This window comes from Bombus vosnesenskii, unplaced genomic scaffold (genome assembly GCF_011952255.1).
Source record: "Bombus vosnesenskii isolate JDL3184/JDL3185 unplaced genomic scaffold, Bvos_JDL3184-5_v1.1 scf7180000013273, whole genome shotgun sequence".
In the NCBI taxonomy this organism is placed as follows: Eukaryota; Metazoa; Arthropoda; class Insecta; order Hymenoptera; family Apidae; genus Bombus; species Bombus vosnesenskii.
In genome coordinates, this window is record NW_022882931.1 from 3,512,420 (window position 1) to 3,528,109 (window position 15,690).

Below are 15,690 nucleotides of genomic sequence, written 5' to 3' on the forward strand. Positions count from 1 at the left end.
CCTCCGATTCTAAACAACGTTTCTTAGCCCTCGGAGAGACGCTTTAAAATATTTATTGTATCTTGTAAAGTCACCATGCAACATCAACACACTATAAAACTCGATTCAGCGCTGCCCATTGTCGTCATCTTCCTCCGTAAAAGATTCGAGTTTCTCTTGTTTCCTTGGTCAATAAGAACATACATACGCTGGGCCAGTTTCTTCATTGAAATATAAAATGGACGCAATTAGAATCGCTCCTAGTAAAAGACTTGACTTATCGATTCGGTTGAACCAATTAAGCCACGCAATATCTCCGGTTGTTTATAAATTACGATCGGTACCGTGGCATTTTTTAGCAATTTCGTTTCTAGATTGCGAATCGCTGTCACGAGGGAAAGATCCGTGCAATTTATATCGATAGTAGTATTCGTCTTGGTTATACGTATTCAGCTGGTTTTCTTGTATCAATGAATTTACCTCTGGGATTGGTACGATCGAAGCAAAACTTGACTATAAACTACGAAAACTAGTTAGGCCTGTTTTCTATGATATCCTTTTCTTCCCTTCTCCTTGTATCAGCCACGGCGATCCACAGAGAGACACGCCTTTCAAAGGCTGTCACGCAACGAGATAACTGCATTAATGTTTCAGTAACGATGATGACCAGTCGGGAGGATTTAATCTTCGCGAAGTTTCATTCGAATTACCGTAACTTCCGATGTAGCTTGTACTTACTTATTTCACGCAGATGGGAGTGACACGTGATTACACGCGTGTTTTAATCCCATCGTAATATCTGTGCCGGACGTGGCTCCTGCGTCGCAATTATCTACACTGACGATCATCGTTATAACTTACAACATAGCCGAACTTGCGATTGCTGATAATGCGAAAGAGAAGATACGCAGGAGTAGAAAGATGGAAGAAGCAGGAGAACACATACAATCTTCGAAAACGAAGAAATATTCTAATGTATATGTATAAACAGCTGTAAAGAAGATAAATTTCGTGGTAAATAATAAAAGGGAGAATCTATTCGGGCAAATGCTGAAATTTAAGAACAGACTCGAATATTAAAACATTCAAAACTTTGATAATTTAAAAATATATAAATTCAAAGCTCTGGAAATGCGGAAATAAAAAATTTCCAGATTTGAATATTCCAATGTTTCGAAATTGAAATCTAAGAATTAAAAAATTTAAAGTGCTAACAATTCGAAACCTAGAGACGTGCATAATTGGAGATATCCGCGGCATATTTATTTCCGTAGAAGCGACCAAGTAACTTCCATCGATGGAATTCCTTTTCCACGAATCCCAGGCTAATCCAGACAGGTCACTGGCCAAGTCCAATATATTATCGACCCGGGACAGATAGAAATTTATTATGGATAGCATGGGGACCGCGTAACATAGAGAACGGCGATCGTATTTTGGCAAATATCATTGCGGACGTAGTCGATAACTCAGTGATTCGTCATCGACTGCCGGCCGATAGTCAAATGAACGGGCTGTCGTAAATCGTTGCACCAGTGTGCACTAACGCATAAATCAAAACACACACGGCTGTCAGGTGTTTCAGGCAGTCTCGTTATCGTTACGTCACGCGCGTGATATCGAGTATATGTGAAAATATTCGAGAGAAAATACGTACGCTGGACCAATGCTAACGTTAGTTCACTGATACGATTAATCCTGGCTAATTGTACCGACGATAATTTATCCCTCCCAACTTTTTTTTTTCTCCTTCAAACTTTTTTGTCTTGCAATTTCACATAGCAAACAGGGTAATAATAAACGCGACGCGGACGTGTCGACGAACATTAAACAAACGTTTCAGCGCCACTAGGACGCCAGTGAAAGTATAATAGTGAGGATATTAATGAGTACAAAAGACTCCACCTTCGTGGCCACGCAATGCATGCTTTTTATTACATCGTCCGCGTGACTTATATTTAAACGAGGCGACGCTGTTACACTATACTCTCTCATCTGTAGTCTATATGACGTAGTGACGCAAACGCGAGGACGAATTGTCGCGTTATTAACTCGACGGGACTCGAGAGCAAGTAGTACCGTGGCTGACACTTAAAATCAATTAGCGGTACGCGTCAATTAGAAAGTCGACTGGCCTCTCCTCGATGTCAATTTCTTAGTAGCTGAGCTTTGGAGCGTGGAATAATCGTTCTGCTTCTTAACCCTCCTTTCGATATCTTTTAGCTGTATGTAGTTCATATTGACACTAATATCGGCATTTATTCACAATTGTTCTTCGTTTTCACTATGAAAAGTAAATAAAGATTCTTCGCTGTCTTGGATTTCAATTACTCGTGCAATGTCCAACGGGTTTTAAAATTACCTAGATGTACGTGTTTTAATATACGAATTTATCGATAGATAGCAGTCTGGACAAAACAAAATTATTGAAATTCAACCATATCGTGACAGTTATGTAAGCTACTAAACTTATACCACGGAGAAAGAATTCATTCAAGCCTATTACGCATAAATACCCAACGTTACTTGAAATTCTTCAGATATCCACACGTATCCAGTCTCTTAAAATTTGTTCCCCTTCGCGTTAAACCTCGTACTCCCACGATGAAATTAAAATACCGTACTCCATAAAATAATTTGCATATCAAGTACGACCGATTAAATTTCCAACTTTTATACGCCTTTCTTCATCCCCTAGACCGGAACGCCTCACTCAGATGGACGATTTATAGAAGAAAGTTCCTCGAAGAGGAAGCGACGAGAGGTAAGGGTAAAATTCGAGGAAACAGGTTCTCGGGGAGATGGTCGTCGTCGACGACATCGCGACGACACAACCACGTGATCGATAGTCGTTTGGCCGGCTAGAACGTTTCGATCTCCTCGACGCCGGTCCACTTTGACGCCGCGTTATTATGTAAATCCAACCGGATGTTCTTCCTGGATTCTTCCTCCGCCGCCACGGGCCCGTAATTACTCTCTTCCGGCCTCGAAAATTGCACGGGGGATGGCTCGTCCGAATTTTATACTTGCATCGACTGCATTATGCGCACGAGAACGTGGCACAGTGTAAATTGGCCTCTTCATCCTAGATTCCTCGAGTAATTCCAAGGAAATTCCTAATAATTAAGAGGTTGAAAACTAAGCATATTTAAAGTTCGTCCATCAACGTTCATCGAACGGATGTTGAACTTGTTACTAGTTGTATTTTTTTTTATAGGCATGACAATGGAAACGATAGCAATTAGACTTACGTTGATTAAGAAAATAACACGGTGCGGTTCTAATTCATGCAACAGTGTTGTACACGCAATTTATGTGACTGACAATTTATGTGACTTTAGAAGAAATTGTGGTGACCAAAGAAATCGGCGTCCTATCTACCCTCTATCTACTTCCCTCGTTGGAAAAAAAGCCCTTTCCCTTCCTACCGTCGATAATTTGCCTGGAAACGCCCACATAAAGAGTGGAATGTGTTTTCCCCACCTTAACGTTGAAAATATTATTCAAAAATATATCCTCGCAACTTCCACGTTGGTTTATTTTAGCCGTGAATATAATATATCACGGAAGAATATCAAATATTATTCAAGCAAATTAAAATACAATCATACGATTGTTTCCACGCACGGCAAATCGCCAACGAATTTTTTCCTCGAAAGTGGTTTCGCTTCGCGGTAATTTACTAAAATCAGGATATCGAAACGTAACATGTTCGTCGAATTCCACCGAGAACGTCCCTTTTTCGCAATATGTACAATTACCCAGTCTAACGTTTTCACGTTGGAGAACGATCGATTTCACTTTTGTTTGAATCGAAGAGAAAGAGAGATAGGATATACGCTCGTCGATAAAATTGTACGAAGGAAATGGCATTCGCGCGGTAATTTAACAGCGCGATGTTTTAATTAACGGCGCGCGATATTTTGCACGTCAAAATTGCGCCCGGCCGATTTCATTCTAAATTGAAAAATGACGCTCCTCCCTAAAAATACTCCAGCATCGTACATTTACCTTGTCATTTGAAATATTCCTATCGAAATACGCCGCCGTTCATAAGTAACTGGACACTTTGATCGATTTGTAATAACGGTATGTGAATTTACAAATGAAACAAAGTTTACAAGTGAATGATGAATTACTAGCTAGAAACTATAAAAACATAGCAATAATATATTTTGCCATTTACTGCATACTTCTGCATATACGTAGTATTTAAATATCAATGATTGCGTTAACAACGAAAGCAATTTCAGTCAGTCTTATAAGACTTCTTTCAATGTAACTTATAATACGAAAATTAAAAAATCTGAAGATAAATGGTTTGTCAAGTAACGAAATGGTCCTACAAGCTTTGATAATTACACGCAGCGATTTTATTATCGCCTATAAAAATAAACAAATATCCAGATACTTGTGAACAGTAGTGCGCGTGTATTTCATTTACAATTTGACAATAAGAAAAAAAAGAAGAAAGAAAAAATCGTATGTCTGTAACAGAAAGAAGAAAAAAAGAAAGGAAAATTTGAAGAGAGAAACACTGACCTTGAGGAGCCGTCGGAAGTAAGGACTGCACGCAGAGAGGACGACCTTGTGCGCGGTGAAGCTGCTACTGTCGCATGCCAGGGTCACATCCACGAAATCCTCCTCGTCCCTCAGATGACGAAATGAACTGAGGATGCTCGAGTGGAAGTCGTTCCACCTGAGTGAGTACTGTTGCTCGCCGCTCGACGAGGACGAAGAGGCCGCCATGGCGTCCGTCCCCTCGGGACCCACGGCCGAGGGCACCAGAGGTGCTATCGTGCTCACTCTGGCACCCCACGAGGACACCTTCACTTCACCCTCTCGTCGCGTTTCACCACGCACCCCTCTATTCTTTATCGACGCTCTTCTGCTTCTTCCACACACCACCCACAGGGACAGTCGTCGGCTGTCCTTGTGCAATTACGTTAATCAAACGCGAGCGATTCTGCGATTTAGTGATCTCCACTCGAGGTTAAACGAGATCACTGTTGTCTTCTGGTTTTCTCCCTTTTGTTAAGTTTGATCTTCTTCATGAAACGTCCTTGTATTAAATTCTATGGTTCTTCAATTTTTCTTTGTTTGTTTAATTTCGTCTTTGACCGACCCGAACTTTCTCTTCTGTTTTGTTTCGTTTTGTTTATAACTTCTTTCTGTGCGTGACGAGCAAGATGTAAGATTTATTACTAATGGAAAACGTCGAAGTATTCGAATGGTGTTCTTCTGGAAGCTGTCTGATGTAAGGAAAAGTCGGGTATAACAGCATGAAGGATCTCATAGTAACGACATCGTGATAGGGACGGGAGGACGTTATCCATCGCTGTTGCTGCGGAGTGACGAGACAATAAACCCACGATCGCTTCTGAAAACAATGCGGCGTCTATTGTGAATGCTTGATCCTTGCCATGTGACGCGCTCTATCGGCCATTTTTTGAATATCGATCGATAAATGCCACAAGATTCATTTTGTATATTAAATCTAGCTCGCTGGGAAATTTCCATTTCTTTCGCTTTAAATACTACCTTCCGAACTATCGTTTGAAACGAGATGGCGACTGAAGACCATTAAAGACTAAATTTCTATTAAAAAACCGTCACAGAAGTGATGCGAATTTGCAAAAGGAATTTATAACAGGATATTTCTACCCAAAATTGTGTCGCCTTTCTACACTAGTTGAAACAATCAAAGGATCGTTTCCCGCGTCACATTGATTTTTATATCCACTTGTTGTATCTGCGATTGTCTTTAAAGTTAATCTCTATCACAATATCACACAACTAACATAATCTATGATTCCTATAAGACACTTTTACGCTTCTATTCTCTTGCCTGATGCAATAATGATCATTCATAATAAAGAACCTCTAATTATTCCGAGCGTCTACAAATGTATTTGCTAAATCTTACTGGTTTCTCTCTATCTTAGAAGAGAGGAAACATAGAAATTGAAAAATGATGTACCTTAATCTTGTATTTGATAAGTTCGACGATCTTCCTTCTTCCACTCCAAGACTTCTCCAACAAGCTCCAAACACGACGTGTATTACTTTTTCCCGTTTAATGAAGTCCTTGCGCCCTCTGCCCAGCTACGACTTGATCGACGCGTCATTCCGATATTCGTTGTCGAGAAACGCGACGACACATCTGTCGGTACTCCCTCGTCCTTTGGATGCTAAACGCTTGATTATAGTCTACCAGATCACCTGATTCTCGCGAAACACTAGTGTCCTTGCTTATCATGCCCTTTCACCTCCGCTGTCGCTGTTTTTGGTGTTTCTTTCTTTAACCGCCTTGATCTCTCCAATTCTACAAAATACATGAAACGAAACTCTGGTTAACGTAATTCAATATAAAATTAGTCGGAGCAGCTACGAACAAGAGGATAAATTAATCGAGCAACAATTTCGCTCGTTTATTTATTCCTCGCACACTTGAGAAAACGCAGTGCCTCGATTCGAGAAGATTATTAATATTCAGTCAGTCCAGGTTCTATGAACGAAGTTAGTATATACATGAAGGAATTATAGACTAGCGCTATCGAGCATATATAATCGAGCATAAGAAGAAATAACAACAAATCATCGTAAGATCGGTTCCAAAGCTCCAGTTGCATTTTATTCAGAATGACCAATGAAGGAACGATAAAGCATAATTCCATTACTGAACAAGCAGTGACTAATCGTAATTTTCCCAATGCACGTACAGTATTATGCTGGTCAGCTTTGAGAAACTGTTCTTTGTCATACGTCCCTATAGTACGATGTATTATCAGCAGAATATCATTGAAAGGTTACTTTCGTTGTCTCAAACGTTGTACTTGCAGATCAATTTGGCGCGTTCCTTTTTTTTGCACGGAGAATCGTTGCTTTTTCTCTCGTTTTATCAGGCTCTTCTCTTTGTCGATCGAAACGATAAGTGAATACTCCTGCATCTGTCTGACAGAATGAATGGACGGCAAAAGTATTCGAGAGCATCGTATCCGGTTCCTTTCGACACGTCAACGTGTCGCATACGCTTTGCACGCATACGAGGCTTGTCAATTCTTTTGTACATTGTATCACGATGCGTCTCTTCAACTGAGCTGATACCATCGCGATTTTCCACCACCGAATAATTTATCGGTCCAGTAACAAACAGTCGATCCGACAGGCGTATACAGATTTCTCCTGAAATCTCCCCTGTTGTCAGTCAAAATTATATATAACCTTAAAACCTTTAGATGATTATCGGAAATAAATTTACGAAGGTATGAAAAATAAATAATAAGAATGAAGACGAGATTAAGTAAAAAATAAATAAATAAATAAATAAATAAAAAGAAATAATAGTTGAATATCAAATTTGTATTGATTTTGTAAATATAGAAACGTTATAATCGAACTCCCCTTTTTACGAAGTTAACGATTTCCCATTATCCGGGTAAATGACTGATATCCAACGTATCAACGAACAACCTCTTCGAATAGAATATTAATAACAAAGGTAAAAGAAAATTGAGACCGCTGTAATATCGCAAAACGATAACACGACTATCGGTGATATTTACGATTCCGTGAATTTACTTTATAACAGGCTCGACAAATATTAGAAAACGGCCGAGATATGTGCCAGGTATCGACCGACATAATGGAACAACCAAACGACCAGACTCTATAATTACTTTTCCACCTTTAATTACAAAAAAAAGGACGAGATTTCACTGATAGAGATTCGATTACTCGTATCACCGTAAGATTAACGCTCTATAAACAGTCCAAGCAGTCGAATTGTATGTATTTCTCGAGTCCGACGCCGATCTCTTTTAAATTACAGAAGCGTGTAGCAAGTGTGCCAGCGCTGATCAGAAACATGCGAAGATACGAATTACGAGGATCACAAAGAAATCAAAGCTCGATCTGTGGCTGCAACGGTTTCAGGAAATCAAATAAAATATACGACCCGGTTGAAATACTTTCTAAACGATTGGGAACACGCAGAATCGTACAGCGCGGTATTCGCGTAATTTTTATCCGCTAATAGCCCCTCGGTTAGAATTCCGTTTCTCGAGGCGGATTTCAGAGGCGTGTACGCGCGGTTGAATCTGGAAATAAATGTGAAAAGGAAAAAAAAAGAAAAAGAAAAAACGAGACCGATGCAATTCAGGCTGCAAACGATAAGTAAGCAACGCGACAGGAATCAAAAACGTAAGTACATACGCCTTCGAGCACTCGCGCATTATGAAACTAACATAATGACCAGAGGAGGATTTCGCAAGCACATACCTAGAAAGCGTTACGAGGCGTGGAGTACGCGAGCTCTGCGTTATCTCAATTACGATATTCATATTAAATACGCATTTTCCTACGAGCAGATTGCCACCCCGAACACGGATTCGAAACTATTTAAGCAAATCAGCTGATCGACCTATAAGGTGTGTTGGAATTTTATAATTCGTTCGAGAGGGCTGTAATGAAAATATCGACTAATTGCAATTGTCATAGCATATTAGTAGAAATAACGTGAATGTAACGTAGTTGGAATTTACCAGTGGAAACGTTCAATCTTGATACGTTCCTTAAATAACGTTCGATGACTCCTAATGTTTTCCTATCCGTAGAAAATGTTCTAAGTATGAGAAAAATTGTCGAGGCTAAGACCAATATTAAGTCGAGAATCAATGGCAAAGGTCCAGATTCTAATAACATTCTAATTTGTATTGATTTTGTATGATTTATAATAATTAAAAATATTTCGTTATGTTAAAGTAGTATCTATATAGTTTTTAGTTCGATACTAAGCATTCATTTGTTGCGCGTTGCTTCTGTTTTGAATATTGAGAAAAAACTCGAAATTAATCCACAACAATACACCACATTACTCTAGATCATGCAACGCGTGTTGATACACTAAACTTTCGTACGATATAGTCCCACTGGTATCTATACCGCATAGTATTATATGCTATTAATAACTACGCGGGTTACACTTGCCGAGATATTTTTAAAAGAGTAAGCTAACGAGGTTTCGTACAAAACGAATGGAAGAAAATTTCTTAGAATTAAATGTAACATAAAACCGATGCAAATGATGTACTATGAGTAATACGATGGAAAATTACAAAGGAAATACCGATTAGTCTTATTTGAAGGAGCTTGTTCAATCACTTCAATTACCTCTTTAAACAAACCGACTCTGTTCATGTTTGTTTTCATGAGCGAAGCGATAAATTCCAGCATCTTTAATTTCGACTTAGTACATTTCGATTTCTTTAATAAAATATTCATGATATTATACAACTTTTATAAATTTATCAGTATTTACATTGCAGAAGAATTATATCCAATAGCTAAAGTTGTTTTTTTTAGGAATACTTAATTTCCATACATCATTTTTCATAATACCGATTCTACAATACTGTATTTCTAGAATGCATTACTATCAATGACGCGACTCTGTTCATGTTCGTTTTCATGAGCGAAGCGATAAATTTCAGCATCTTTAATTTCGACTTAGTACATTTCGATTTCTTTAATAAAATATTCATGATATTATACAACTTTTGTAAATTTAGCAACAAAATTGCAGAAGAATTATATCCAATAGCTAAAGTTGGTTTTTTTTTTTTTTAGGAATACTTAATTTCCATACATCATTTCTTATAATACCGATTCTACAATGTTGTGTTTCTAGAATGCATTATTATCAATAATGCGGTGAGTATCGAAATTTTCATTTCCAACATCGACCTAAAACGCTCGATAAGATAAAATTACGCGTAACATACGAACGATATAAGTCACATATTCACCACGAGCAGTAATGGAAAATTCGAAATCCTCGCTGATGTTATTTGAAGAAACTGCTTCGACCATCTCAATTAACACCTTTAAATCAGAAACGATTCTCAGGCTTCTTCGTACGAACGTTTACGAACTGCGCACGAGTATTGAAATTTTCATCTTCATCGTCCATTTCAAAACACTCGATGTCTTTGGATCAGATGTTTCGCGCGTGCAAAATCGCGCGCTGCGTTCCACGTGTGCGTCATCCAACATATTCCATTATATCGTATGAATGAATCGCGCGTCCCTGAATACATTTCAACCGATCGATCGGGTTCGTCTGGTGTTGGCGCTTAAGCCGTTCCCTCCTCGCTTCCCGCTGTTACACGATTCTGCAAACGGTGTAAAAGCCTCGTGCGGCTTTACTGAAAATTCCGCCGCGTTTCCGACGCGGTAAATATTGAATGAGATAATTAAGGGCCCAGATGTTCGATTCGCGGACTCCAAACGAACACGTTAATTACTCGTCTTCGATCGATCGAAGTTCGAGAATTGGAGCCAAACCTAGCCGAGTGGCAGGACCATTTTGTAATTCAGAATGCACACAGACAAAAGGAGACTTATTTTGACGTAAAAACACGTCGATCTGCATACGTTTGACGCGGCAATTGATTTATGAAGCTACTGACACGAGATCGACCGACTGAACCCGTCTCGACAGGCAGAGACTTGAAACTCGGCATCATTAGCGGTCGTTACTTAGCGCCCGCGGCTGGAATACTTCGATCTTTTTACGATACATCCGCGATTACCGGATCCAGACCGTTGCCTGTTTTAATTAGAAGAAACGAATCATAATCATAATTATCGATCGAACGAATCATAAATAATTCGCGCTCTGTGACGTTTTGAAACGTTCCAGGCACAGAGTGATGGTTTTGCTGGAGGTAGAGACATACATCTATAGAAATACAACAGTAGTAATAGATGAGTATCTATTGAATTGGCAACTAAGTGATTGCGGATTTTGTCATTAGGTGATAATGATCATTCATACTCACTCACCTATCATTTCATTAGTGACGCTATTTAACTTATTTGTAGAAATTTTTAATTCCTACATTTTAAATTAAAGTACATAAAAGATTCTTTTTTTTTCATATGTAAAAAGACATTCTGAAATATAGAATAAACAAATGAAAATAAAATATCCGATAATGAAAATCTAGTGAAATATCTTTCAAAGAAAACAGCATTACCATCGAATTAAAACATGTCAATACGAAGCGTTAAACTTCCACCATCGTTGCGCACAGTCGTTGTTATACACCGCGACGACTTTTTGTCTCTTTATTTCTCGTTTGGTTTATTTCTTCTCTTTTTTATCTAAAGTGTTTGCACGGACAAGACGCGATACGCGCGGGCGATAAATCAAAAGATACAACGTTTAAATATTTTATTCGCGGAGAGAAAAAAATTTCGCCGAACCGAATCAAGGACGTCGGGCGCGTAACTTCCTCGAAACCGCGGTTCGTTTTATTATTCCACGGGGCGATCGTAAAGCTCATTGCAGTGCGGCGCAACGCGTTTATAATCGCGAGTCAACAACGCCTATCGCATTACTCGCCACGACCACGCACAGTACTTTTTCAATACTTTATTACATTTCTCGTTGCCACGCACGAGAGCACGCCTCCTCCCTCGCGAGTTTCCGGGAATCTTTTTTCATTCATCGATAAAGGAAGAATATCTCTTCTACGTTATTATCCTATTCCTTTGGTGATCTTGATTATATGCGACGAGGATGCAATTAAAAATCTCGTCTTGTTTTATGCCGCCGACAAGTTACGATTTTTAAATTGAAAAACTTCTAGACACGTATTGTTCCTGCGTTAACGTATGCAAATGCGATGTGAAATTGCAAACTGTTTGCAACACCTTTGGATCATTTGCATATGCAGTCGATTTAATGTGATGCAGTGTAATTGCAAGTCAATAAACCTTATCGCGTTACTGTTTATGGAATATCCTTTTTTTTCTCAAGTATTTTTTGTGTTATTCCTTTTCGAATATTTGAAATATGTTATAAGACATTTACTAATCCTTAAAAACGGTATTAGCTTCGATCACTTATACAATTTCAAAAGTCAAATTGAATCTTTTTAATTATTCATTTCTTTCAGATATATATATAAAATATATATATAATAGATTAAAAATTAAATACCGTTAAGTAATGTTCGATATTCGGATGTCGTACTGTAATATGATTGTAATATGATTGATGTAATATAATTATTAACACAGGCATCTGCAAAGATATCTCCATTTGTATCGATATATAATTTTTACCATATTTGAACTAGTACAATCTAATTAATTTCGAAATTAATTGCTTGGAAGATAACAAACCCATATGTGTCGTTTGATCATTCTTCAGCTTAAATATGCCACCAAAAGATATAATATATTCAAAATGCACGTTCTTGAGTACACGAATTCGTCTGACAAATAGATTCAGTTTGCCATAGTCACATATACGTGTGTTATTTTTCCCAAAAAGATAAAAAAACAAGTATCCCTTCCCGGTCCCAACGAACGGTTTCAAAGCAATACAAATCGGTGAAAAGACAAAAAGAAGAAAGAAGACAACAGATAACAAACTTAAGATATAAAGTTTTCTTGCACTTACCTAAATTTAATCGACGGAGCGCAAGATAAGAAATATGCGGCGGCAGTAGATAATTCTTGTCACCGGTCAGACACGATCGTTCGCGTAAACAACTCGCGGTATTGCAACTTTTCTCTGTTAATCTTCAAAGAGAACAATAACACGCAATTACCAATGATCCTACCTTTCCTAACTCAAGGTGGACAACAGAAGTGCACCACTCCCATTAACACGACGAGCGCGTGAACGTAAATTGAATTTGAAAAAGTGTTGAACGTCGATGATTTGCATATGCGTTGAATTTCGCGCAACGCAGTAGGCGGGCGGCAATATTTCACGCGTGCAACGTAATTACGCCGAACGAAGACGAGGGTCACTGGGTGTAATAATTGAATGACGATTGCTCGGATAGCATAATAATCAGCCCATCGCCAACCAAAATGACTTTCACCACGCGCCGGACTCCATGGCGACGCGACGCCTGGAACACGGGGCGTGTACTACTCGGTTAATGTTCAAACCGGCGCGTACACGAACCGAAACCCGCCATTTAGCCAGCTCGATGACACTTTCTTCTCCTGGCGAACCTTGTACTTTCTACATGTACAACCATTTTGCGTCGCAAAATTACTTTCGCCTGTCAGTTTGGAAACGCGACGAATATATTAGACTTCTCTTTTCGAGAGCGAAGCTATGTCGTTCTGCTTGGTAATTACGTTTAATTCGAAGATATCGGAGGGGAGAAATTTAACACGTAGTGGTCCTTAACCTTTTAACGGTCAGATTTCTTTTCAATTTTATATCCGAGCACGAACCGACTGAGATTTCTTACGCCTTCTTGTAAAAATTGTAACAATGTTTTCTACGTTCACAATAGTGTACGAAATACCTTTATCAAGATAAAGAAAAAAAAGCGAAAGATGGAGTATAACGTAAATCATATCGCATTCAATTTCAAATTTTTCATCCAAGAATGTGCAAGCCTTTATACATAAATTCATACCTTCTAAATATAGTAATACATTTTCTATATTGTCAATGTATATACAAGGTATACGAAATATTTTTACCACTATGAAGAAAGCGAAGCTTTTTTTACCAAAATAAAGAGACAGATCATTCCGCTTTGTGTATTAATATTTAGTAGTTACATGTAGCAAAGCGACATCTTCCATGTAAGATACAATTTCGATTCACGAAAATCAATGAATAACGCAATGAGACAGACAAGCGAGCGTTAAAAAGTTAATCATACGCGTGTTTTTCTAATTTCCTGTTCACCGTGGACTTTTCCACACTCGCGCCGCAAATTAGAGATTGCGTGATCATACTTATCAGCAGACTTCCATCCACTCAAAGAGTCGCGGCGGTTCAGACTATATCTACCTGACTGTGTCGTATTTACAGGTATTTCTTTGATCGTTCTCTACGAAACGCCAGGTTGACGACCCTTTGATAACCAAGCGTGTTCTCGCAGCGATCGTGGATTTCGAACCATCCAAGTAGGAAGCATTTAGCAATCGACGCGTTAATGAGATCTTCGTACCGAAAGGTCTGTGCGTCTTCGTCGTTCAAATTGACCATATTTCTATCTCTTTTCTCTACAAAGTTAACGTTTGATGGTTATTTAGTTCTTGGAACACCAACATGACGAACGAAACTCGTAAAAGATAAATGAAACACAAAATTCCAAACGAAACAATCACAAAATAGATACAGTGATTCACGGAAGTAACCGAACACTTATAGAAACCTCTCATGAATTTATTATCTGTGCTATACGAAGTATTTTGATATTTATTAACACTGCGATGAGACAACTGTCGTAATCATATTGGAAAAATTTGAAAGAAATCTGAAAATATATATATGAGCTACAAGATATTTAATGCAAATACATCTTTTGCAAAGGTAACAAAAATATTTAAACAGTCAACTAACTAATATTATAACTGTATTACATAACTATATCATATAACTATATTATATTAACAAGACCTAGTATTCAATGTAACCATACTTAACATTGATTATATGTTTAAGGTAGCTATTTGTGACGTAGACTAATTTTACTGTTTGTAGTAAATATCTTATAACTTGTATATACATTTGCGGAGCCGTTTCAAATTTCACCGATATGATCCAAGGATCCAAAATAACAGATATTTCAAACATTTTGTGGAAAAATCTCATTGAATATAAATTCATTTTTACTTAAGAAAAAAAAAGGACAATTACAGTAAATCTTAAAGAAGCTTCTCAAAGAATAAAATGTTAAAAAAATATTAAGCTTTACTTGTTCTGATTACGAATAATCATAATAAAAGATTCAAAATTTTTTTCATTACAAATAATCATTAGCGATGATGGGTATTTTATTTTGTTTACGAATAATTATTCTAGATCACAAAAATTGAATTTTGATTACTAGTAACCATTATCAATAGTCCGAATTTTATTTTGGCTACCGATAACTGATATCGACTATGAACATTTTATCTGATTACATTCGATTTGCGAATTGTCATTTTACATTACTGACAATTAGCATAGCAATACAAGCGCTAATTAATTAATACAAACGCATACAAAATTTTGCACAATATCTTTTATTTTATTCTTTGTTTCATATATTTTCATACCGTCTTTTATCTTTTTTTGCTCAACAAAATATGCATAAGCTTCACAATCCATGTTTTTGTGTCAATAAATATAGACTGATTATAAGTAATGGTAACAACGACTGTCAGTAGTCAAATATAACCAAAAAATAGTTTTGCCATCGATAATAGTTAGCGGTGATCAACATAAAATTCGAGTCGTCAATAATGGTTACTCGTAACCAAAAAAAATTCCTGTCATTTATATTGGTTACTGTTAACCAAAATTAGATTTCCGCCATCGATAATGGCTATTCGCAACCAAAGTAAAATTCCCGTCATCGATAACGATTACCACTAATGAAAAAACTTTTGCTCATATATAATGATTATTAGTAATCAAAATACTCTAATTCAAAATATTCATTATCAGACAATAACTTTCAATATTTGTCTTACAATAGTTAATCACAGTTGTGTCTTATTATAGCGCTAGTGAAATTTGAAATGTTTTACAATATACCGATATACCGATATAAATCTTCTGTGAAATAGCGTTTGAATACTTTCATAGACCACTTTATATGTATATATTTTTTCCTCGAAATAAAGGAAGATTGAATATAGACGTGTGACTATTGGTTTTACGTATATGTACAA

General features: G+C 37.5%; 1 protein-coding gene across 2 annotated transcripts in view; it reads right to left on the minus strand.

Moving 5' to 3' along the window:
* The window catches only part of LOC117231556 (protein abrupt-like), a 67,142-nt gene that overhangs the window by 39,410 nt on the left and 12,042 nt on the right, over positions 1-15,690 (minus strand). Inside the window, exons 2-4 of one of the 2 annotated variants that reach the window (XM_033490108.1) lie at positions 5,960-6,304; positions 4,522-5,359; positions 1,195-1,347 (exon numbers count right to left, since the gene is read on the minus strand). In XM_033490108.1, coding sequence (XP_033345999.1) covers positions 1,195-1,347; positions 4,522-4,728 — 360 coding nt within the window. In that variant the 5' untranslated portion in view covers positions 4,729-5,359; positions 5,960-6,304. The remainder of the gene's footprint in view (positions 1-1,194; positions 1,348-4,521; positions 5,360-5,959; positions 6,305-15,690) is intronic. The other variant, XM_033490109.1, reaches the window with a different exon arrangement.